Below are 25230 nucleotides of genomic sequence, written 5' to 3'. Positions count from 1 at the left end.
TGTCTTTTTCTCTGCTTTCTAAGTGTTGCCATTTTTTATTACTCTGACAATCAGGTTACCCTAAAACTAAACATTGAGCTCTGTACTCGGCACATAGTAGGTGCTCAGCAAACATACATAGTCAGGTTGGCTTTAGGAAAACTATTACTGGTCATTTTATTGTGCCTTTCTAGTGTTTTTATAAATTTTTAGGATTTTTACTTCAGAGAAAGAAATTACTTCAGTTTGGCAAATATTTTATTAAAGAGTAAGAGAGTGGACAGAGGTATCTATACCTCTGTTGCTTCTTAACTCTTGTTTTAAAACTCTTACAGTTAAAGAAAATCAAAGGTATATTTAATGTTCAAAGTTTATTAAAAGCTTCAAATGCAGTGATCTCTTATTTGACATTTTTCTTTCCGTTACTTGTAGGCACAAAATACATATTTTGTTAGGAGATCAAGGGGGAAAACACTAAATGTAGATAAGTCATTCAGAGTAGTTGTCTCCCCCACGTCACCTCCCCCACGTCACCTCCCCCACATCACCTCACCTTGCCCACTACTGCCCCTTCACAGCGCAGAGGTGGAAGTGGCGGTCCTGGTTAATCTCAGGAACTGTTGAATCAAGGGTTTGGGAATGTAGCACCAGGTGTAGCTCAAGGGAGACTTCGTGTTTAACTGGTAGATTAGCTCTGTATGTATTACATAGTGTGATAGCCCAGCTTCATATTTACTTCAGAGCAGTGGAGAATGTTAGCTGCATTTCTTAACTGGGCTCAACCAAAACAGAACTCTTCCCAGGCACACACAGGAGTGCCACTGTTCACAGCACAGTCCCTTTGGCTCTTCATTCGCTAAACCTACATACGTAAAGGAAGTCCAGAAGAGACCTGTTTTAGACCAAGTTTGAGTATGGAGATATTACAGTCTTCAAGTATATTTAGGTGGGGATAATATTTAACATTTATGGGGCACTGCGTATGTCCAGATTTGAGAGCCTCCATACCAAGACTTCTGTGCATTTAATCTTTTGAGTGTTAGAAAAATTACTAATATCAGTGCTTTATCACTCTTTATAGAACTGAATCGTGGATAGAGAGATGATCCTGTACTGTCCATCCTAGTTTTCCTCAAAGAAAAATAATTTAAACTTGTAGGCTTTTGTTTTTCCATTGCATTTAAAAAAAAACACCTGAAGTCCTTAAACTTGACTACTACCGATAGTTGCACCTACCTTTTAAATCTCTTAAATTTGCAACTCTTTATTTTAGGAATTAAAATATGAACACTTCACAATTATAGAAGAAATGGAAACATTTAAACCTATATGTCTTTTTAGTGTTTTTATCAAACATCATGAGGAATTTTAAAAATAACTATTTCTAGGAAATATTTTGAAAATTTTTACATAGGTGGGAAAAGAAGAGGGGGTACAAAGAAAGGGAAAAGGGTTGTGTTAAGCTGCTTGTACCCTTGTAAGGGAGCGCACCTGGGGGGCGCAGTGGGCGCTCAGCTTACTTCTCAGCAGTATAAACCCAGATGTACCGTAGGCATTCAGTCATCCACCCACCCGGGCTTGTTTCTGCAGTATGGAGACCTCCAAATCCTATTTTGCATGTGATTGAAGTTAGAGGACATGTTAGGAAAAGCTATTCTTGACCTAGTAGAAGGCAAATAATTGTATTCTGTTTCTGATCTTCATTTATAGCACCAGCAACAAGTGGTGCAGGCTGTGGAACGGGCCAAGCAGGTGACCATGGCAGAACTGAACGCCATCATTGGGGTACGTGCCCTTTCCATTTTAGCTCTGATCTTGGTGTTTGTCATCAGCTCTCTCACTCTCTCTTTTCAGTGGTGGTCTATGAAAAGGGCCAAAGGCAGTAGAGGACCACAGAGTGAAAATCAGCACTTTGCCTTTAACCTCATGTGAAATTTGGTGGCTACCTCAGAAACTTTGGATCATATTCTCACCAGTTCAGCTGACATGTTCCCAAAAACTCTCCTTTAAGGAGACTGGGTAGTTTTCATAATATTTCCTTCCTTTGCAGTAAGCTTCTGTTGCTAACCTATGTCAGAAAATGATTCGTATTGCTCTGATGTTAAAATGACCTGATTTTTTAAATCTTACCTCAAATACAGAGTACCTTAATGTCATTTTTTAGTGAAATGTACAGTTTTTGCATCACCCTACTACTCTTCTCTGTGATCAGTGGTACTTATGGGCTAATGTCCATTTGTAGTAGAAATAATAGATGAACACCACCTGTTTGAAAATCACTGCCCAGAGAGAAAATCCTTCCTTGCAATAGTAGCATTAATAATGTTGCATAAAAATCCTACTGGAATCCATGGGTTTAGGCAGTTACTCCAACCCCAATTACATTTTTGTTCCCCCAGATTAAGGTAACAAGTGAAAAAATTAGGTGCTCAAACTTGGATATAAAAGCAAGAAATCGTAGCTCAAAAGAGCACAAAATTCACATCTCTGTTTATGTAGCTGGTACAAGCAGTTACTTAGGTTATTGTAATGAAGGCACTACAACTGTATTGCCTCTTTCTTCCTCCTCCCAAATACTTTCTTTTGTGTATGGATTATACACTTTTGTGAAAGTCTTTTTTTTTTTTTCCTCCTTAGCACATATATCAAACACACTTTGAAATGGTAATTATTCCATTTACTTTCATTAAAATTCGAATAGCTGAGAGTGAAGATGCGGATATGGGTCGCCTGATAATCAATCTGAAGTGAAGATACTGCTTCAGTTATGCCTCTGTCTTTTAACAAGGAAAGCAGGACTCTGAGATGACTGCCGGTGCTGGTGGAGCAGAGTCTGATTGTAGCTTTTTTAAATGGGCTATTTCGAGCTCTATGTTGAGTCCCTCCGACCACATGAAAATAGTGGTTGTAAATTAGAGACATAATAAATGGAAAGGTAACCTTTATTTCTTGAGAAGTGTCCCCGAGAAAGAAGAGGTTGAATCAGAACAAGCCACCATAGACTCATTTGTCATACATTTTCTTCCACTGGGGGTGTAAGGGAGAGAGATGAGGGAGGAATGCATTTCACAATTAGTTCCTAAAATTCCAGAAAACAGCAGTATATTACATTTTATAAAACGTTGACAAAGCTTTAATTTTTTTAAAAATTTCTTTTAAATTATTGATTTTAGAGACGGGGGAGGGGTGCAAAGGCAGGTGGGAGGAATAGGAAGCATCGACTTGTAGTTGCCTCTGCATGTGCCTTGACCAGCCAAGACTGGGGTTTCTAACTAGTGTCCTCAGCATTCCAGGTCTGTGCTTTATTCACTGCACCACCTCTGGTCAGGCAACAAAGCTTTAATTTTAAAGTAAGCATTATATGTAAAATGCCAGCTGTGTTTGCTTGACCATGTGTGTTTTATTTATGTTGGGATGTACTTTGGTTACCACCTCTCCCAGGGTCACTAGGGAAAGAACCTACATTTGTCAGGCTCTGCACTGGCTGCTGTTGAAAGAGAGACTGAGCGGAGTGTGAGCTTGCTGGGTCATTTCTGGCTTAGTGTTCATTGTTCATATGAACTACTAAAGTATAAGTGTCCATCCTACCTCGTGTCTGGTTGACAGTCTTCTCTAGGAAAACAATACTTTTTTGTTTCTTTTCCGAGTCTTACTAGTTACTGTCTGTACAGTGGAGAGATTAATCTAAATCAAAAAACACATTGTTTTGTGTTGCATGTTGCTTAAAAATATGAGGGAAGATAAAAAATCAGAACAAGTTCCCTTCCTTTCACATCAAGTATATTTTATTACTGTTTTGTATCTCTTTCATTTTATATACTTTGTCCTGAATGGTGTGGCAGATTGCCTTTTCTCAGAGAAAGGGTGATTTATTAGACTGTAACTAAGAAACATGTAAGTTGTGTATATATGGATTTAATTATTAAAATGAAACATTAAATTTTGTGACCTAAAACCTTATTTGAAAAACTTAGTAGAGCTGCATGCTATTTAAGCAGTATGTGCTGCAGTTGGTGGATCTGGTGGGAATTCCAGATTATTTGTATCTGATCAGAAAATGAAGTCGAAATCACGTAGTCTAACTTCTGAAAAATAGGTTGCAGAAATAGAAAAACAAACCCAATAGTTTTAGGGAGCTACAAACCAAGTGAGAAGGAAAAGGCTTGAAAATAAACCTGATGTGTTTCTTCTGCTGCTACTCTCTGTCTCTTTCAGCCTTGGTGTAGTCCTGTGTCTAGTAGTTTCCAGAGTTGTGACATTGTAGAATTCTAAATGCATCTGCTGTTGCCCTTGGGCAGGACTGAGTTGTGAGGTGATGGTGTTTAGACCTGCAACCAAAAGTGATGAGGGGTTAATTTTAGAAGGTTACTTTAGTCTTAGACTGTAGTAGGCAATGGTTTTTTGTGCGGAGCGGATGCAAATTTTTCTCCCGAGAAGCCAAGACCCGTCTAAGCACCCGCAGACCTTCGTTTATTTATCATTACACATGTATCTTTTTTATATGTATGCACACCATCCAGACCAGTGCAAATGTTCCTAGATTTAATGAAATCTGATGAAGCACCTTTTTAACACTGCAATATTATTCTACCTCCATTGGTAAATGAGCCAAACCAGTGATCCATACTGTTTAAATGCAGAATGCTGAAGTGAGCCCGAAACCTGGAGAGGCTGCTTGTTCTCCTGACAATAAGCTAGTTGTGCTTAATGGAATGAAACACAGTTATAATGATTTCTTTCACAGGTCATGTTCAGTTTAAAACTGTTGATAGATTGAAGTAAGTTAAATATCATTTATCTTTTATTTATAAGAATAAAACCTGTCCTTTGTTGTTTTCTATAGTTAATATTTTGTGTTTTGTTTTAAATTGGTTGTATTTCACGTTTCCTTGAAGCCTTCCTGGAGTTTCCCCAAATGGGCTGAGGGAATGTTATGCATCTAGTTTGATCTTGTCATGTGTCCTACTAGCCACTGTGTTTTTAAATTAGAATCTCTGCGAGATCACACTGTTGGAACAACACACAAATTGTAGTTTTAGATCAGTAATATGATCTAATTAGAAATGATGTTTTCATTTCCTGTATTATTAAATTGAGTCATCTGACTATCTTAAAATGCTTTTTAAATCCATTATACTATATAATCAGCACATGCTGTGTGAATGTGGTTATGCTTAATAAAGGAGGCTGACTTAGGAACCTCATAAAATTTCACCAAAGAAGCTACCATTAAGAAACAAAAGTTTTATTAGGATAAACATTGGAAGAGAAAATGTTTGGCTTTTGTAAAAATAAAAATGAGCTTCCTGTGGAATCCCCCCACTTTTAAACCTAACTCTTTGAAGAAAAAAATAAGATAGAAATAGCATTTTTTGAAAAAGCACACCCTCTGAAAAGTCCTTAAGAACAGAACCAGGTATGCTATGGTGTTGTAGGAAAATGCAGTTTAGCACAAGAAATGCTGAACCTCAATTTTTAGCTGTGACATTTTAATGATAGGAAGTCTGCAAAATTATTTGCCATCAATTGTGAAGGCAATAACAAGCCTTGGTGGTTTTTCACACTCTCTGTGTTAAGTGCTTTCAGAATGACAGCGTAAACTGTGTTAGAGAACTCCAAGGAAGTAAAACTGATTAAAATGTTCATGCTTGAATGGTGCTGATGGAATAGTTCATTTGGACTTTCTCTACCTCCTGCAGCTCAAGCTGAAATATTAAAATTCAGTGGATTTAAATCTCTCTCCTCTCAGCTCAGGAAAAAAACATTACATTTTAATAGGTTTTAAACCCATAATTCATTGGTTTGGAGCAGCACTATTAAATCTATTTAAATATTACTTGTATTACTAAGGAAATGATTTAAATGACTTTGCCTTTACTGTCCTATGTGTTTGAGTTATTTTTTTTTAAAATGACAATACCTTTGGGTGGTTTTTTTTTCCCTCTTAGCATTTTGTTATATTGTCCTTAAATTATATATGTATACTTTCCAGATTGGCATTTTGGCAGAAGGTTTTGCAATATGACAGTTTTAAAATATATGTCCCTCTTTTTCCATTGTAGATTTCAAAACTGCTATTTTAAGTTTCAAAGCCATTTAAATGCACCATTATGGTGATTTCCCTTGTAGCCTCTTTTAAAAATAATTAGCATTAGGTTAAAAAAAAAAAAAACCCTGCAAGAAATAGGATGGTATATGTAAAAACGTGCATGTGTTTTTTCCTCCCTTACAACATAGCCTCCAATAACACTAAATCTGAAATAAAATTAAACTGCTTTTTAAACAAAAGTAGAAATGTTAAGTATCCAAAAGCTGTATTTACATCTCTCCTATAATCGCTAATAAAGGATCTTCCAGAAGTATTGTTCAGTTTGCAGTAGTTGTGGGCACAGATGTTGTCCTTCCTGGGCCTACCTCATAACTGCTCTCTCAGCCATTGCCTTTACTACCTGGGTCCTACCTAGCTTGACAGCTCTGCTCAGCCACATTGAAGTACCTCCCTGGACCTGCAGGCCGGCAGTGGAATGCTTCCCTCCTGTCCCTTGGGTGGGCAGTTGTGAGCTTTTACATTCCTCCATGAAGGGTGTAGCGAGATGGAGCTTCAGTTGCCCTGTGGCAGTTGTCAGCTCTTGGTGTGGCGATCAAACCCTTAACTTTCTCTTCTCTGATTCACTTTCCCTAGGCCAGCAGCTCTGGTTCTGGGATCATCTCTCAAAATTACCCGCAACCCGGCCCTGCCCCTCCTCTGCTTTCCTGGAGGAACTAAGACACCAGGGCTGGCACTTCGTAGTAGGCTGTAAGGGGGTTTCCTGTGGTAGGCAGGCAGTTATACTCATCTCACGTGCTAGAACCATTATTTGTGAACGGCTCAGCTTTTACATTATTTTTAAAATACTTTTCATTAAACTTATAGCGGAGCTTTCCTTTCTTGTACTTCTCCCAACTGATTACTACTGCTGTTTTCTAAACGTATATTATATGGGATAAACTTTTTTTTTAAAAAAATTAAGTGAGAGGCAAGGAGGCAGAGAGACAGACTCTCCCACATGTGCCCCGACTGACTGGGATCCACCCGGCAACCCCCATCTAGGGCTGATGTTCTGCCCATCTGGCTCCCTGCTCCAATTGTTGGCAACCAAATTATTTTAGTGCCTGAGGTGAGGCCATGCGCCATCCTCAGCACTTGGGGCGGGCTTGCTCATTCAAGCCATGGTTTCGGGAGGGGAAGGTAGGCGAAGGGGAGGAGGAGAGGAACAAGGAGGGAGGGAAGGAGAAGCAGATGGTAGCTTCTTCTGTGTGCCCTGACCTGGAATTGAACCAGGACTTCCCACACGCTGGGCCAATGCTCTACCACTGAGCCAACCAGTTAGGGCCAGGATAAACTGAAAAATGAGTTATAACAGATTTGCGTTTTATCAGAGACTGTCATTTCATCTTTGTTATTGTCTTTAATGAACAGTGTGCCTTGAGCTTAATGGCTTTATAAAATATGTTGGCCACTGGCTGCTTGATGTACAAGGCTTGCTGGGTGGGGGTCGGGGGCTGAAGGAAGATTTTCTGCAGTTGTTGGGCTTTGCTCACCTGCTGTTACAGAGTCTGATAAAAGCTGCGATTGCACATCTACCAAAGCAGTTTTACGTGTAAGTCTGCACCGTCCTCTGTACTTTACTTTGGTATGCCTGCCCCTCACCTTTTTTTTTTTTTTTTAAGGTTCATTTACTGTGGATCAGGGTACTACGTTGAATGATGTAGTCATAATTAATCTTTATGATACAATTCAATGAGGCTCTTAAAAGGCAGTAATTTTAATTTACTTTCTCTCATAACAACAAAGCCTCATATATTTAAGTCATTTTTTTTAGCTCTGCCTCCATTTCAGAATCCCCTAAAAAACCTAGGTAAAGATCAGGTTTTCTAATTTGTTCTATACTGCATTAATGTCTACTACAAACTTTCTCAAGAAGAAACTTCTAGAAGCCGGTCTCAGGTTTTTTTGGTTGTTGTCAATTGTTGCTGACATGAAGTGCTACTATTTTTGTTGAGGGAAGGAACCCTTCTCTCCCTCCTTCCACCTAATGACATGTATTTCCATAGTTCAGGGTGGAGTTCAGCACACAGTGTTACAAAGAGTTTCAGGATGTGTGGGTGGGTGATCGGACATTGCTGTGTATCAGTCGCTCCCGGGCCTGTGTAGGGCAGGGATCCTGATGGAAATGTTACACAGAAAAGCAGGTTACACACTAAGCAACTTACAAGCTGGTACATTGTTATCCCTTTTTATTGGTTAGTGTTTGTTCATTCTTTCCATTTTGCTTTCCCTTTTCTAATTTTCTTACTGACTTTTTCCCAGTAGTGTTCCTAAGGGTGGCATCACCACCAACTCGCATTTAGTCAGACCTTTTCCCTTGTGGACCCAGCCTGCCTTGTGTCCTGCAAAGCTGGGAGTGTGAGAGGAGGCAGGCTCACTCCAAACAGGTCACCAAAAGGTTAATGACTTTAGCTAAGTTTTAAGGAGAATTGTTATGTGCCCCCTCAGAGCTCCCTAGGAAATCATTTAGGGAATTATTTTACCTAAAGATGCATTTGTGATCTTGAGTGTTCTAAGGACCTTTTCAAAAGGTGTAGAACCTTTTAGGAAAAGTAAAAGTAATTTAATGATTACAACTACTCATTCATTCATTCGGGAAATCTTTGACTACCTTTATCAAATCCTATTAGAGGAGAACATCTTATTTTCACTTTGAGTGATATTTTAAAATGTTTTCTGAAATGTATTCCAAAATGATCTTCAGATTACATTTAAATTATCTTAAGGTTTTGATAGTTGTAATAAGCTTTCTGGTTTTACAAATTTTACTACACCTAATCAACTTTTAATTAACATGTTTTAATTTCAATAAAACATTAGTTTCCAAGGATAGCAGAGTAAAGAGAAACAGATAATAGAAAACATAAAAATGAGGCTGTATACATTTTCAAGTTTGTGTATTTCTCATACTTATAGATATATGGGATTAGGAATTCAGCAATATACATTCATTATTGATATATTCTGCTTTCTTTTTAAGTCAGATTCATCAAGGTATAATTTACATAAAGTAACATTTATCCTTTCTAGAATATAGTTCTGTGAGACTTGACAACTGAATAGTCATGTAACTACTACTCATCACTATCAAGATCAAGAATATCTTTTCTGCCTCTGCTACTCCTTCAAATTCCCTTGTTCTTTGTAGCCACTTCCTTTTCCTAACCTAGACTTAACTACCCTCCCATAATGGTTTTTTCTCCCAAAGTGGGCCTTTATGAAAACATCAGGTAAGTGGAACTCTATACTATGTAGCCTTTTGAGTTATCTTTCATTAAACACAATGTGTGGTTTGGTTGCTTATATCAGTAGTTCCTTTGTACAATGAATAATACATTTCACTGTATGGCTATAATTGTTTTTTTAGCCATTCACCCCTTGAAGGACAACTGGATTTATCTCCAGTTTTTGGTGATTCTGAATAAAACTTCAATAAATCTTCACATACAGATTTTTGTAAGTGATGAATATAAGTTTTCATTTCTTTTGGGTCATTACCTAGAAATGGGATTGCTGAGTTATTTGATAAGTCTGTTAACTTTCTAAGTAACCTGCATTGTGTTTTCAAAGTGACCATAGTGTTTCATAGTCTCACAAATATGTGTGAGAAAGAGCCTTGGGATTGTAGGCTTTTAGCCATTTCCAATAGATCAGTAGTGGTACTCTTGTTTTTATGTGTTTCCATAAGAGCTAATGATATTGGGTGTCCTTTTTTGTGTGTTTATTTGCCATCTTCTTTGATAAGTATCTTTACCTCATGATTCTCTTGTTTTTTAAATTAAGTTTGAGATTTTTAAAAAATATTTTGGATATAACTAATTTATATATTTTGCACATATTTTTCCAGTCTGTAGTTGTTGGTTTATTTTTTTAATGGTATATTTTGAAGAGCAGAAATTTATAAAACACTGATGAACTGAACTCTAATGTATGAATTGTTTTCCTTTATGAGTCTTACTTTTGGTGTTATCTCAATAATCTTTGCATCATTCAAGACCACAAAGATTTTCTTCCTAGTTTTCTTCTAGAAATTTTGTGTTTAGGCCTATGATCCAGTTTCAGTGAGTTTTTGTTTATGGTGTGAGATGTGGGCTGAGTTTCTTCCTTTGTTTTCCCCTCCTCTCCCCTCCTTCTTTCCTTCCTGTGACATCAGATTCATTTGTTAAGCATCGTTTATTAAGTAGATTATCCTTTCTCTATTGAATTGTCTTTGTACCATTGTCAAAAATCTATTGACTGTATGTGCATGTCCATTTCTGGACTCTGTTGTGTTCCATTAAACTGTATGCCTAGTCTCTTGCTAATGACACATATCTTGAGTTCTGTAGCTTTCATTATCAATATTTTCCATTCCATTTTGAGCTTATTGAGTACTGGATTGTTCTCACCCTCTTTCTATGTAGTACCTATAGAACTCAGGTCCTTGCTGTTTGTATCTCAGAGACTGACTGGTGGACGATAGAAGAACTTTTATGTCAAAAATAGTGTCTGTTCTGACCCAGACTCTTCTTTTCAGGGTGAGAGCATCTTCCATCTGCCTCTGGCGCAGGTATACCCTCTTCTGGTCTCCGGTAGCCTTCTCCTTAACAAGGCTTCTTGTTTGTGTATTAGTCTTTCTATACTTCATTCTGCACACACAGCCATAGTATTCTTTTTTCTGAAATATAAATTGTATCCTCTTGCTCCCCTGCTTAGCACTTTTCTCTGATAGCTGCCCATTTTGCTTAGAATAAAGCCTAAGTTTCTTACCATGACCTACAGAACTGTGTGTGAGCTGACCCTTTGCCTGCCCTCTGACTTCGCATTCCCCTCTCTCTTCTGTGACTTTCCTTAAGCCACATTGGCCTTTTTTTTCTGTCTGTGTCACCCCAGGCATCTTCTTGATTGAGGGTTTGTGCTAAAGTCCCAGCTTAGCCGTTATGTCCTGAGAAAGGACTTCTTTGGCTGGCAGACTTTAGTAGCTCTTTCACCCAGTTCACTCTCTATCCCAATAGCCTGTTTTATTTTCCTCATAACACTTACTGTTTATTGATGTGTCACTTCCCCTTTACTAGCAGGTGAGGTCTTGTTTACTTTTATAGCCATGGTGCCTAGAACAATATATTTATACAATAAGTACTCGTTAACAATTTGGTTAATAACATGCAGTAATTTGTTTATAGTATTTAATAAAGATATGGTCAGTAAATATTTGTCAAAAGAACACTCTATTTTGAGCTATTTTCACACTTGGATTTTTTCCTCCTCAATTTTGAGCCACGATTGAGAGGAAGCATAGACTGGCAGAAAATACTTTATTCTGGGTATCATTTATAGTATGACATTAGCAATTTCAGTTTCTCACATGTAGAGTGCAGGGGTGGAGCTGATAGCTTCTAAAGTGCTATATCTAGTTTTCTTAATATTGTATGTTTTTGTAAACATTTGTCTAGATGGCTACAGAGTTGTTTTTTTAACTTGAGGGACTTCGTGTAAGTTATTTCTCTTGATTTATCATATTCCCAGGCTTATATTTTTCCCTCCAAATGGATAACTAAAAATACAAAAAAATTATTATTTGCTTTTTGTCAGGTACTGTACTGTGTTAAAGCATTTGCATGCATTATTTTATTTAAGCTTCGCATCAAATCTATGTGGAAGGCAGTAGGATTATTGTCCTAATTCTATGAATAACTAGAACCCTGGTTCTGCAAACTGCAGCTCGCGAGCCACATGCAACTCTTTGGCCCCTTGAGTGTGGCTCTTCCACAAAATACCATGTGCGGGCGCTACCTCGATAAGGAATGTATCTACCTATATAGTTTAAGTTTATAACCTTTGGCTTTCAAAAGAAATTTCAATCGTTGTGCTGTTGATATTTGGCTCTGTTGACTAATGAGTTTGCCAACCGCTGAACTAGACCAAGGCACTGATGGGATAAGTAGTTTTCTGAAGGCCACACAGGGAGAAAGAAGCAGAACTGGGATCTAAACCTGACTTCAGAGCTCACATATTTATACTCATCCTGTGTTTATTTCCTCAACTTCATATTCTTTCTTTTACACTAAGATCAGTCATCTCTTTATCCCTATCCACTAATAGGATTGTCCAGTGTTCAATGTCCAGAGCTCAGCGATGGAAATGGCAATTGGGTGTGCCAGATGTACATGCTAATTGGTTAGCTTAGTCTAAATTACATTAGTTCCATAGATCACTTGAATACTTTTGACTCATATCATACTGTGTTTCTTCCTGTATGATTCTTACTCTCATACGTAAGAATCAGAGTTGTCATAAACAACACTACAAGGCCAGGTGTTTTAAATTTAGGTCTATGGAACTTCTCGGATTTTATGTTTGGGTGTTAGGCTGTTCATTAGGTCCCTGAAATGTTTGCAAAATTGTGTGTGTATGTTGGGCAGGGGTATGGAGAAGAGATTTTTTTTCTTAGATTCCCAAAGGGTCCCGTGACAAAAGAAATGTTTGAGCTTATGCCATACAGTGCAAGATCTAGGTATGAAATAATGAAATATTGGTGGAGTACATGTAGACAGAAAACAGTTGTCTATAGCATTATAAGGAGATACTATTGGACGATTATTCAGAAACCTAAAAATCAGGAGTTCACTTTGGATTTGTTCCTAAATATTGCCTAGGGCAGGGGTCCCCAAACTTTTTACACAGGGGGCCAGTTCACTGTCCCTCAGACCGTTGGAGGGCCGCTACATACAGTGTTCCTCTCACTGACCACCAATGAAAGAGGTGCCCCTTCCGGAAGTGCGGTGGGGGGGCGGGATAAATGGCCTCAGGGGGTTAGTTTGGGGATGCCTGGCCTAGGGGATGGGGAGTTTCTTGTACTATTGACAGGTTTAAAAACAAAAAGCAAAGCTACATTTTGTCTATATTGTCATAGGTATTAGGGAAAATAAAGTAGCCACATTAAACTTTTAAGCTTTAACTAACAATAATGATGACTGCTTGGGATTATGCTTATATTAAGAAGAATTAATTGGAGCCAGCAGCTTATATAGTCATATCAAAAGAAAATACAGGCAAGTACATATTCCTTCAGGTTTTGTTGTTTTGCTTCCTGTTTATGGAAGCATTCTTTTTTTTACAATTTATTTTTTACATTTTATTTATTCATTTTTTTAGAGAGAGGAGACAGAGAGAGGAAAGAAATAGAACAGAGGGAGGAGCAGGAAGCATCAACTCCCATATATGCCTTGACCAGGCAAGCCTGGGGTTTCGAACCGGCGACCTTGGCGACCTCAGTGTTCCAGGTCGACGCTTTTACCCACTGCGCCACCACAGGTCAGGCTATGGAAGCATTCTTAAAAGTTCTGGGCACAATGACAACTAAGAGCTGGTCCCTGCCTCTTTAGTGCATATGATTTTTCAGGCAGGGGACATCCATAGATACATACCTATATAAAGTTATGAACCCAACAGTAGCAGTTACCCAGTGAAAGCAAAAGGAAAGGTAAGCTAACTGAGGGAGCAGTGTGTGAAGAATGGGGTGACTGGTAGAAGAGGACAATTAGAAGGCCCATACCAGAGGCCAGTCAAGTGACATAAATAAGTTTAGAACCATGGGCATTGCCAATATTTTGGAAGTCCTATCTCTGAAGTTACTTCATTGCTATATGATAAACTGTGCTTTTCCTCTGCTTCCATTTCTTCATCTTGAGAAAACTTTGTCTTTCCTGCTTGTGAATAACAGCTACTTTGTGGGATAGAGTAATATGACAAACTTAGATAATGATGTTGACCTAATAATTAGCAAGAATGAAAGCTAGTTCCTCCCTCCCTTGCCCTGCCCAAAACAACACTTTTTAGAAAAAATGAAAATGGCACATTCTTGAACCCTTTTTAAGGCAACTCCAGAGCTAGCCTGCTCTTTGTGATTCTTAGACATTTTTTTCTCTTTGGTAGATTTATAAGAAAGGGGAGAGTTTATCTTGGCCCAGCTTGTCTTCTGTGACCAGTGAGGGCAGTGCCACTGTGGTCCCAAAGCAAAGTGACAGTCGTATTTTTTTATTTCCCTAGAGTGTTTCTGGGTTGACCCAAAGCAATTTGTAGACATAGCAATGCACAAAGTAATATGTGGGAGAAGAAAGCATTAAGGGGAGGAAAACAGCTGCTATTTGGAAAGCTCCAAGGTTGCTCCTAGGTTTCTTTCAGCTAATAGCCTCAGACTGGCTCCGGAACAAAGACAGGTGTCAAGGCGGACTCGGGGAGGTGTTGCCTTGCAGGCAGAGCCAAGCCTACTCCTGTGGAAGGTAAAATATCCTCTGTTCAGCCTTCCTTACAGCTGAGCTGTGGGCATGTGACCCTGTCCGGGTTGGCGAGATATAAGAAAATATCTTTTTCTTAACAGAAAGACTTGTAAAGAGAGAATTGCCCTCCTTTCTGCATTTGAACACAGTTGTGTGAGAATATGAGTTCATGCTTGGAGCTGTGGCAGCCATCTTGTGAGGACGTAAATAGGATACAAAATAGACCAGGAGAATCAGAAAGGTGTTGACCCAGGGCCTTGGTACTGCTAAGTTGTCCAGCCAACCCTGGACTTAAGTGCAGATTAAAAACTTATTTTTATTTGGGTATTCTATAACTTGCAGAGGAATGATCTTAACAGATATATTTTAATACCATGGTGACTCACAGTGTGTGTATATATGTACATATATAAATACATATATAATATAAACACATAAATGTGTGTGTGTGTGTGTGTATATATATATATACACACACACACACACACACACACACACACACAAACTTGAAGCCCCTAAACTTTGACCCAGTGATTGAGGACCTCTTAAGTGAACTCTCATACAATATAACTGTACAAGGGCATGTACTGTACAGCCATTATTAATGATGTAGTCAAAATATTACTTAGGGAGATAGGAAAATGTTCTTTGATACTGGCTAAGTAGGAAAACATTTTACACTAGTGGATAGCAAGGTGTTATTTCTGTTTTGAAATGTTTATATATGCATTGAAAAAATACTGAATGTACTCATTAACAAATTATATTTGTTTTCTTTGGCTAGTTGGATTATGTCGACTTAATTTCTTTCCATTCTGCTTGTCTTCATTTAACATACAACTTTTCTGATACACTGCTGACAAAAATGAGGGGACCAGGGAATGTGCAGATACTCCAGTACTTTCAGCCTTTTGTACAGTGCATTTTCACCAATAAAATAAAAGTTGGTTTTGCATCTCATTGGTATAATAAAACAACTTTTCTTTGACTTGTCATTTGCTTTTCTAATGTTCCTGTTTAATAAAAAAAAATCAAATGCTGCTTTTTTTATTGCTTCATATTGATTTTGAAATAGCCCCTAATTTTTGTGAGCAGTATAAAAGGAATTCATGACTTTTAGAGGTTATGTACTGAAAACTACTGTATAGAAATTATTTATTTAAAAAATATATAAAATTATATTTATAGACCCATTGCTCTTTTCTGTCCCAGATGAGTAAAGGGTACAACCATCTACCCGGTTACATGAGCCCTGATTTTACAATGTATCCTGAATTCCTCCTGTTATTTCTATACTCTTCTCCTTCCAAACCATGTATTTTCAGCGCCAACTTAAATGATCTTCACTTCTCTGATGCGTTGCAACTTGTACTACCACAATCCTAATCCAAGTCATCTTTTTTGACTTGAACTCCTAGCTAGTCTCTCTTCTTTCATTGGCCACTCCACATCCAGTCTCCACAAAGCATGTGAACATTAAAAAAGTTTAAATTCTATAACACTAGCTCAAGACTTATCAGCCTTTTGGCCAATGAAATGGAACAAAGTACTCAGAAATAGATCTACTCAGTGTGTCAGAAGGGCAGGCATGTCACTGGGGGAAAAGACGGGCAGTAGTAAATATTACCGGGGGAGGGGGGGATAGTTGGTTAGTCTTGTGCTAAAAGTGGAATTGGGTCCACCTGTCTCATGTGCCAAAGTCAATCTGAAAAGCATGAAAAGACAGAACTTTTCAAATTTCAGGAAAAAAAAAAATTTTTATCTTGGGGTAGGAAAGGATTTCTTAATGGGTCACTGGCAACTCAAACTAAGAACAAAGAGAACATTACTCATGTAAAATTGAAAACATCTACTTATCGAAAGATATCCTAAAGAAAATAAAAGACAAGCTGGAAACTGAGAGAAGATATCTATAACACATAAAGCCAACAAATGATTCTGATCTAGCTTATACTAATAGTTAAGTACAAACTAAAAGTCCACCTTAAACAAAGCAAAAAAACTCACCAGAGTCTCAAGTTCCCAGTGTTCTTAGATGAAAGTGTAAAATCATGATCTGATCCCCAGAATATTTGCATTGCGCCCCTCCTTTTTGCCATGCTCACTGGGTTCCCACCAGACTTCCCTTTCTTCCTTCATCCTTGCAGGCCTTTCCTGTTCTGGGCCTTTACACCTGCTCTTCTCTCCTCTCTGATTCTCTTCTCCCAGCTCTCTGCAGGTGCACTTTGAAAGGTGCTCTCCTTCTTGTCCTCAGGTCTCAGTTCAAAACTCGTAGTGGTCTGGGTTGATTCTTATGAGTAATGATTGCTTATCTCTTAGGGTCAGACCTCCCTAGTTAGGAAAGGTCCTGATGATGCAGTCAGTACACCACTGGACTGAAAGATAGGGCCTTGTGCTCCATTACTGATGTCGACAGAAACTCCCATGACTTTATTTTGAACTTCACTCAGCTTGGTGTTCTGAACAGTTTTGCATCCAATTCCAATATAGGGGTTTCCCCACACCACCAAGCAATTCTCTGATACCATCTGGGTATACTCCAGTTCAATTCACTTCTGATGGCTGTGTATCAGGAGATAGCATTAAATTCCACAAGTTAAGGGCTCAGCCCTACAAGACTACTCCCACCCTACTTCAGATGCCGAATGCAAGTCCAGGTTGTCCTCTGTATTGCTAACAGCTCACTACTTGGTTTGATTAACTCACTAAAGCAGCTCACAGAGCTCGGGAACATTTTACTGACTGGATTACCTGTTTATTATAAAAGGATATAAAATGGTGCTTTGAGATACGAGTTTAATTCGTTCTGTAACCGAGCTCATAAGTCAGTCAACTTGTATATCAAACAAATCTCTCCCATTTAAAATAACTGAAATAGATTTAATTCGTTCCAGCCCCGTGAAACATCCCCAAACCATCCTAAATTATGAAAAAAGGCCTGTTTTTAATTAAGAAACATACATGTATACTTTACCAGTTCATAACAATATATGAAATAAAAGAAAAGAGTGTTATTTAGTACTGTATTCTTACCCTGGAGACAGACGAGTGCGGCTAACGGAAGTGAATGGCGGAGGAGGAGGGAGGGAGGAAGGGATGCAGGCACTGTAGACACGTAAACTAAAACTGCACTTTCTTAACACTAATGTAAACTAAAACTGCATTTCCTTTACTTTAAACAAAATTAAAACTGCACTTTCTTTACATAAAACGAAACCACAAAAACTTGATTGTAAAAAAATACACTTTCTTAACTTTAAACTTAACCGAAGCTTAACATTACGTATTTTTCATTTAATCATCACCTGTTTTTGCCTATTTGGCTGCACTTTCGGCACTTTCACTTGCAGGACTTTTGAATAAAAATTTATCCAAACAGGTTTGCTTTTGCCAGCCTTTTAAAATGCTACGGAAATGTGACAAACAAGTGTCATTAAAAAGTGCTGAAGCACGACCAGTTGAAACTTTTTCTGGGTGTTTCTTTTCAATGAAACTTGAAAGCTTCTCCCACATTGCCAGCACGTCTTTAATTTCACTTGTAGAAATCACTTCCACCAACTCGACCTCCTCCTCACTACTAATCTCTTGCAGAAGCTCCGTATGTTGCATCATCTGTAGCTCCTTCAGCTCCTCAGTTGAGAGTTCCCCCTCATGTTCCTCGACGAGCTTGTTTATGTCACCCTCATCTACCTCCAGACCCATCGACTTTCTGAGGGACACAACCTCCAACACTTCTATGTCTGCCTGCAACATCAAGCCATAACTTTTTCCATGTAAGTTCAAGTTCTTGCCATGCCAAGTCAATAATGTGTAAACATATCATGATGTTGTAGTGATCTTTCCAAAACTCTCAGAAGGGTTAGATTTGTATTCTCGATCACCTCAAAGCAGCGGCGGAACAAGTGCTTTGTGTAAAGCTTTTTATAGTTGTAAATGACCTGCTGATCCATAGGTTGCAAGATTGAAGCCGTGTTGGGTGGGAGGTAGAGAACTTTCACAAATTTGAACTCATCGAGAATGTCATCTTCAAGACCAGGTGGGTGGGCTGGAGCATTTTTAAGGATTAGTAATGCTTTCATCGGGAGTTTATTTTCTTGAAGATATTTCTTCACTGCAGGATCAAAGACGAGATTTACCCATTCAATAAAAAACTGCTGCGTAACCCATGCCTTAGTATTGGCGTGCTACATAACCTGCAGTTTTTCTTTAAGAATCTTGTGAGTCTTAAAGGCTTGAGGATTTTCAGAATGATACACTAGCAGTGACTTTACTTTACAGTCACTACTAGCATTTGCACACAATGCAAGGGTCAGATGGTCCTTCATGGGTTTATAGCCTGGCAGCTTCTTCTCCTCTGCGGTTAAGAAAGTCCTCTGGGACATTTTTTTTCCCCAAAACAATCCTGTTTCATCACAGTTGAACACTTGTTTGGGGATTTAGCCTTCCTTTGTGATGAGCGCAGTGAAACGTGTGATGTACTCCTCAGCTGCCTTAACGATAGCACTCGCAGCTTTACCATGCCTCACCACCGAGTGGATGCCAGATCTCTTCTTGAAATTTCCAAACAGCTGTGACTTGCCTTAAACGTATCTTCTGCCTCTTTTGAGGTTGATGGTTCTTTTTCAAGTCACCATAAATAATACGTGCCTTTTCGCATATTACAGTCTCCATCACTGTATCTCCTGCCAGCTTTTTCTCTTTCACCCACACCAGCAGAAGCTTCTCCATTTTTTCATGGATATTTGTCCTTAATTGGAACAGAATTGTAGTTCCTTTTGCTGGATTTGCACTTTTGACGGCATCTTTTTGTTTAAGGATGGTACAAATTGTAGATGTATTGCGGTCGTATATCCTTGCCCGTTCAATCACTCATACATCACGTTCATGTTTTTTTCTGTTATTTCTTGCTTTACTTCTGTTGACGTTATTCTCTTCTTCTCAGCACTGTCCCTTACACTCACTTTCTTCATCCCCATGATAGCACACACAAAAAGTTAGTAAAAAATGCAGAAATGATGTAAGAAGGAGTACAGCGCACGAGATTCGACTTTATTCTGCGGGTAACATGTGAGAACAAGATGCTGGTGTTGTGCTGCTGATACTGGACCCATGCACCAATGCTTCTCGGATCACGACTCGTATCTCGTAATTTCGCTCGGTTCTTGAACAAAAATATGGACTGAGTTGCGGCTCGTATCTTAAAAATTCGTATGTTGGTCTGCTCGTATCTCAAGGTACCACTGTAATTCTGAAACAGGCAGATGGAAGAGATGCATAGGACAAGGTATGGGGGAAAGGGCGTGGAAGTCTCCCCAAATCTCCAGGCGTTTACCAACCTGGAGGCTTTCCACACTCTGCCCCTTGGAGTTGTATGGAGGCTTCATAACACATAGGCGTGCTTGAGTCAATCATTGGCCATTGGTGGCCGGACTCAATTTCCAGCCCCTCTCCCCTTCGCTTACTTTTGGGGGTAGAACTGAAAGTTCCAACCCTCTAATCACATGGTTGGTTCTAGCAATCAGGCACCATTCTTAGCTGTTTTCAGAACAAAAGACTTTAGTTCTTTTCTCTTTGAAGATTTGAAGAGTTTTTGGAATTCTGTGCTAGGAACAGTGAACAGTGGCTAAATGTGTAATTCTTTTTTTTTTTTTTTTTTAAAGATTTTATTTGTTGACTTGTAGAGCGAGGAGAGAGAGAGAGAGAAGGAAAATGGTGTGTTGAGTAGCGGGAAGCATCAACTCATAGTAGTTGCTTCTGATATGGGCCCTGACTGCAGGGCCCCAAACCAGCAACACCAGCACTCCAGGCCAAATGCTCTACCCACTGCACCTCCACAGGTCAGGCCTAAATGTATAATGCTTATCACAGTATCACAGTCTGGTTCAGTGTTTTTCAAATTGCAAGCCATGAGACTCGTGAATGTGCAATGAAATAAATTCAGAGAGCCCTAGTCAACATTTTTTATTAAAAAATAGAAGAGAATGAAAATATTATATTGTGTTGCACATAATATTAGGTTGTTAAACTTTGTTTTATTTACGTAAGTATTTCATGCAGGTTACGTGTGTGTACCACACGAATTATGGTCAAAATGTTGGAAAACAATTCACCTAGATGTCGTCTGAGGTTCATTCTACGTCTTCAGTTCTAAGGTCATTACAGAATTACTGAAGAACCTCAAGTAGACACAGGCTTTTTATGTGGCAGTTTAGCTTCACATACTCTGAAGTAACTTCAGTCTTTCTCTGAGCATGATCTCTTAGCTTGGTGACTATAATGACTAAGACACAAAATGAAGCATTGATTTCAGTAGGATAATATTAAAATCTCTGAAAAAAATATTTAAATCGTTTAAACAAGCCTCCAGGAAATTACATTTTTATTATTAATTTGCTTAGAAATACCTTTCCTAGGAAACTGGACCAATTCAGAAAAAAATTCTAATAGGATCTCAGTGGGAAAGTTAATTTAATCAAGCTTTCTAGATTACTCCCCCTTCTTTTCTTGCTGTTATTATTTCATAAGTTAAACTGCAAGTTAAGACAAGGGGCTCCTTGGCACATGACTCAGTGGGATTTGCTTGCTTTGCTCGTTGCCAGCCTTTCCCCAGTCCAGGGATCCTGAGGACCGGAGTGGTGATAGTGTGACAAAGAGCCTTGGAGTGATACTATTTTTTTTTTGTTTGTTTGTTTTGCTCTAAATTCTAAATGCAGGTCTTTCTCCCGGTAAAGCTCCTGCTTTAAGTCATCAGGAATGAGTTACAGATAAGCTTAGGTTGAAAAAGTCCTTCCTTTGTTCTTTTTATTTTTGTTTCTTTCCATTATATTCACTTTAACTTTTAGCTTTTGCTAGAGATATTTGTTAAAAGCAAGAATTCCCAATCTTTTGGCTAAAAAGGCACATCTTGTTTTCCCCATCCCCACAAGTACAGGGAAGCTGAACGAATATACAACACTGGACTCATCACCTACACTCACCAGTTAATAGTTTGTAACTTTTGTTTGGTATTTATGTGTATATATGCATACACGTACATTCATACACAGTTTTGTTTGTACTGAACTTCTGGAAGGTAAGAGAGCCGTGATGACGTTTCACGCCATAATACCTCAGTGTGCTTTATGAACAAGGGTATTTTCCTATGTACGCTTCATACAATGACACGTCCATGTAGCCAGTGTATGGTTCATATTCCACAAATCTCCAAGTGCACACGAAATGTCTGGGGTGGCACTTTTTTCCTTCACAGCAGTTTCCCTCCAGTCCTAAGACTCATATTCAAAAATGCCTTTGTTGTCCCCTCTGTTCAGTCTTTATAGTAACACAGTCCCAAACCATTTTACTTCATGATTTTGGGTGTTTTGAAAACTCCAGGCTGGACTTTTGGAATGTCCACAACCTGTATTTTTCGATTGTTTTCTCATGTAAATTCAGATAAAATATTTTTAGCAGAAATGCTAGTAGGTGATGTATATTTCCAGTTGTATCACATTATTGGTGAGTTAAGTAGTCTGTGGGGTGATGCTTTGACTCTAAATACCCAGCAGTTTTGTGCCAGGGGTTTTAGCATCTATTGATGCTATTAATACATTGAGGTTAGTGAAGTGCTACGTTTTAAACCCTATTTTGTTTTAATTGACATTAGTTTGTGAAGAAGAGCTTTTCTTATTCCTCCTCCTGTGTGTGTCTGTGTGCGCGCGTGCACACACGAGTGCGCTTCTGGACACCTTTTTCCAATAATAGCAGCCATCATTTATTGAGTGTTTACTATCTGCCATGAACTTTGCTAACAGTTTTATATGCACAATCTCATATAATTCTCCCAACATCCTTGGAGAAGTGGATTTTATAACTGTTCCCACTTCTTACATGAAAAAACTGAGGCCTGGGGACTTAGGTGACTGGCTCTTGCTCACAGTGGTAAGAGTTTCAGCCAGGTAACTTATCCCTGGATGCCATCCAGGATCTTCTTTCTCAGACTCTGCCCAACCCCCAGTGTCCTTACTAGAGGGCACTTCTCAGTCCAAGGCGTGTGGATAGCAGCCTGGCACTGGGCCCTCCCTGTGCTTGTTGCTCCACTTCAGTCTGCTCCCTCCTCGTTCCTGGCTCCTCTCAGGCCTCTCTCACTCCTCGTGGTGTCTCCCGGTTGGATCGAGGCATACATATAAGCTAAGTGCACCCAGTGTGGTCAGCTGGGTGGAAGAATGGTTGTGAATTTGGGAGCCAGTCTCTAGGTTTTGGCCCCAGAAAGCTCCACAGCTCTATCTCTTTTCTTGGAGTACCATGGACCCCACTCCTGAAACTTTTTAAAAATGTGTTTTATAATCTATTACTGTAGTTATTTTTATTTTTTATGGTGCTAAATTGTCTCAAGTTTTGCCAGTGACGACGACTCCTGTTTTGCTCATTGTACTATCTGTCACTCCCCTGTAGTAGTCTACATAGCTTACAAAACTTTCTTGCTCACTTTTTTTTTTTTTTTTTTGAGAAACTAAGTTATGACATGAGGTGTGTTCATTGCTACTGGGTATCATTGCTTCTAAGAAGGATGCATTTTTTTTTTTCTTTTGAGGGTTGTACTGCTGTTGCTAGCATAGAGGAAATGCAGGGTGTGGAAAGCAAGCCTCCGTTTCCAGTCGGAGTTGTCTGGAATTGCACAGGTGTGGGTAGGCTGCAGCTCTGCCCTCACTCTGCCCCTGCTTGGCTATTGGCCTGTCAGGCCCTCATGATCAACCAGTTGGGGATTCTATTAAAAAGAATTCCTCTTTCTGAGGACAGAAAGACAACATTTCAATTTCAAACAGCACTTCCCGTGAACTTATTTCGCTAGTGGTCCTTTTCTGGCCTTCCTTACAAACTTGAAACTGCAAGGAAGTAATTCTTTGTTGCAGAAACTCCAGTAAAAAAGCTATTAACAGAATTGAAGCTGTGTCTACCATTTCAATGCTGTATATTTTCAGAAAGAATTACTAGCTATTTTTCAAAATTAAATTAATTATCTTAATGGAGTACTTACTTGCCTAAGTTTAAAGTGCAGTCCATTTTAATGTTTATTCTCTTGACTATTCCATCAAAGGACCAGAAAAAAAGGTTTTCATTTCGTATTATAGTTGGAAATATGAGAGCTTTTTTTGTTGTTGTTTTGTTTTTTAATGAAATAAGGCACCCAAAAGTAGTAATGGCCTAGGAATCTCAGTGAGAAGAATTTTTCAGTTTTGGTTATAAAGAGTGTATTTTATTTTAATGTTTAATTAGCACTAATGTTTAATTGGTCGATGACCTCCTCTTTGATTCTTTGGCTTGATGTTGTTTTTTTCTTCTTAAGTCAACATTTTTAAACTGCTGGTTTATAATTACCTAGAGTGGTGATAATATCTTAAATTGTTTTAGTAACAAATCAGTATTGAACTATGTACTCTTAGATATTTCCTTTCCATCCATCTTATTTCTTAGTGTGGCTGTAGGATAAAGTAGTAAACCTTTGCAGGATAATTGCTCTGTAATTGCTGTAGATGGGGCAGAGATCAGAGGATATAACATTACAGCTCTTGGGAAAAGTTAGCAAGCTTTTCCTATTTTGTAGGACAGTCTCCATTAGGTCGGGGTTTTTCAACCACTGGTCTGTAGACCACGGCTGGTCTAACAAATTCCATACCAGTTTACAGAACAGTTAAGCACCCTCATGTTGTATGAGGAGTGTAGACCCAGTAATCTTAGTTGAATTCGCTTATGCTCAGGGTGAAGTCTGCCTTAGTGGTCCCTGAAACAATTTTCCTATTTTTACTGGCTCCCAAGTATAAGAAGGTTGGAAATCACTGCAATAGGTGATGCTACTCTCAGTTCCTTGGACAATATCCACAGAAATCTGACTCCTTTTTTAGGGGGTCTGCTTTGAATATTTCTCTGTTGATGAGACTACACAATAAAATATATTTTTTAAAATATTGAATTCTTGAATGTTTTGAAATTTGCTAAAGCCATTTTTTTTTAAATAGAGGAAATTCTGAAGTTCGTTTAGCTGTTGATGACATAGTGTTTTTATTGAAAGACTGCCTCTAATAGATTGATGTTTCTGACTAATTAGGAATCATTATCCATTATAAATACATCTGCCACTCTACTGCTAAGATAGTTTCTAAGGTGAACACTTACAAAGAAGCATAAAAATGACCACTAAATAAGTGGTCTGTCTGTTTTATTGATGTAAACATTTTTAAACCCATAGTATTTCAGTATGTATATCTGTCTTACATTTTTTGTCATGCATCTTTTGGTGATTTATTTAATCTTATTTTTTTTTATTAGAGAAAGAGAAAGATTGAGACAGAGACAGGGAAGGGAGAGAGGCAGGAAGGGAGAGTGATGAGAAGTATCAACTTGAAGTTGCTTCACTTCAGTTGTTCATTGATTGCTTCTCATACGTGCCTTGACCAGGAGCTCAAGCTGAGCCAGTGACCCCTTGCTCAAGGCAGTGCCGTTAGGCATCAAGCCAGTTACTTTTGGACTCAAGCCAGCGACATTAGGATCGATCATGACAACAGTCCCATGCTCAAGCTGGCAACCTCGGGGTTCTAAACCAGGGACCTCAGCATCCCAGGTTGACATTATATCCACTGAGCAACCAGTGGTCAGGTTTTATTTAATCTTATAGTTTTATGTGATAAAAATTGCTCCTTTCTTTATGTAGGACTTCCTACTGATTATGCTTTTTTTGTTTGATATTTTATATGTATAACGGGTAATTTGTAAAATGAGTTTTTGGGAGTTCACTCTCACTTTTTTTCCTCACTTTTAGTTCAAGGTGTATTCTATTAAACAATTTGACTCCAGTGTGGATGTTGCCATTCATAAAACGTTTGAGAGGGTTTTATAATTTTGGTATGATAACAAGTGAAAAATTAGGAT

At 38.6% G+C, this 25230-nt stretch overlaps 1 protein-coding gene across 10 annotated transcripts in view; it reads left to right on the top strand.

Moving 5' to 3' along the window:
- LOC136324324 (transducin-like enhancer protein 4) overlaps positions 1-25230 on the top strand; it is a 153558-nt gene that overhangs the window by 53370 nt on the left and 74958 nt on the right. For 7 of the 10 annotated variants that reach the window (XM_066257035.1, XM_066257034.1, XM_066257031.1 and 4 more), the window contains one exon: positions 1690-1764. The exons of the other annotated variants lie outside the window; for them this stretch is intronic. In XM_066257035.1, the coding sequence (XP_066113132.1) occupies positions 1690-1764 (75 nt within the window). The remainder of the gene's footprint in view (positions 1-1689; positions 1765-25230) is intronic. 10 annotated transcript variants of the gene reach the window in all.

The sequence above is a fragment of the Saccopteryx bilineata genome, chromosome 2, assembly GCF_036850765.1.
Source record: "Saccopteryx bilineata isolate mSacBil1 chromosome 2, mSacBil1_pri_phased_curated, whole genome shotgun sequence".
NCBI lineage: Eukaryota > Metazoa > Chordata > Mammalia > Chiroptera > Emballonuridae > Saccopteryx > Saccopteryx bilineata.
Note: the sequence above shows the minus strand (reverse complement) of the source record. Positions and strands in the feature narration are given on the sequence as shown.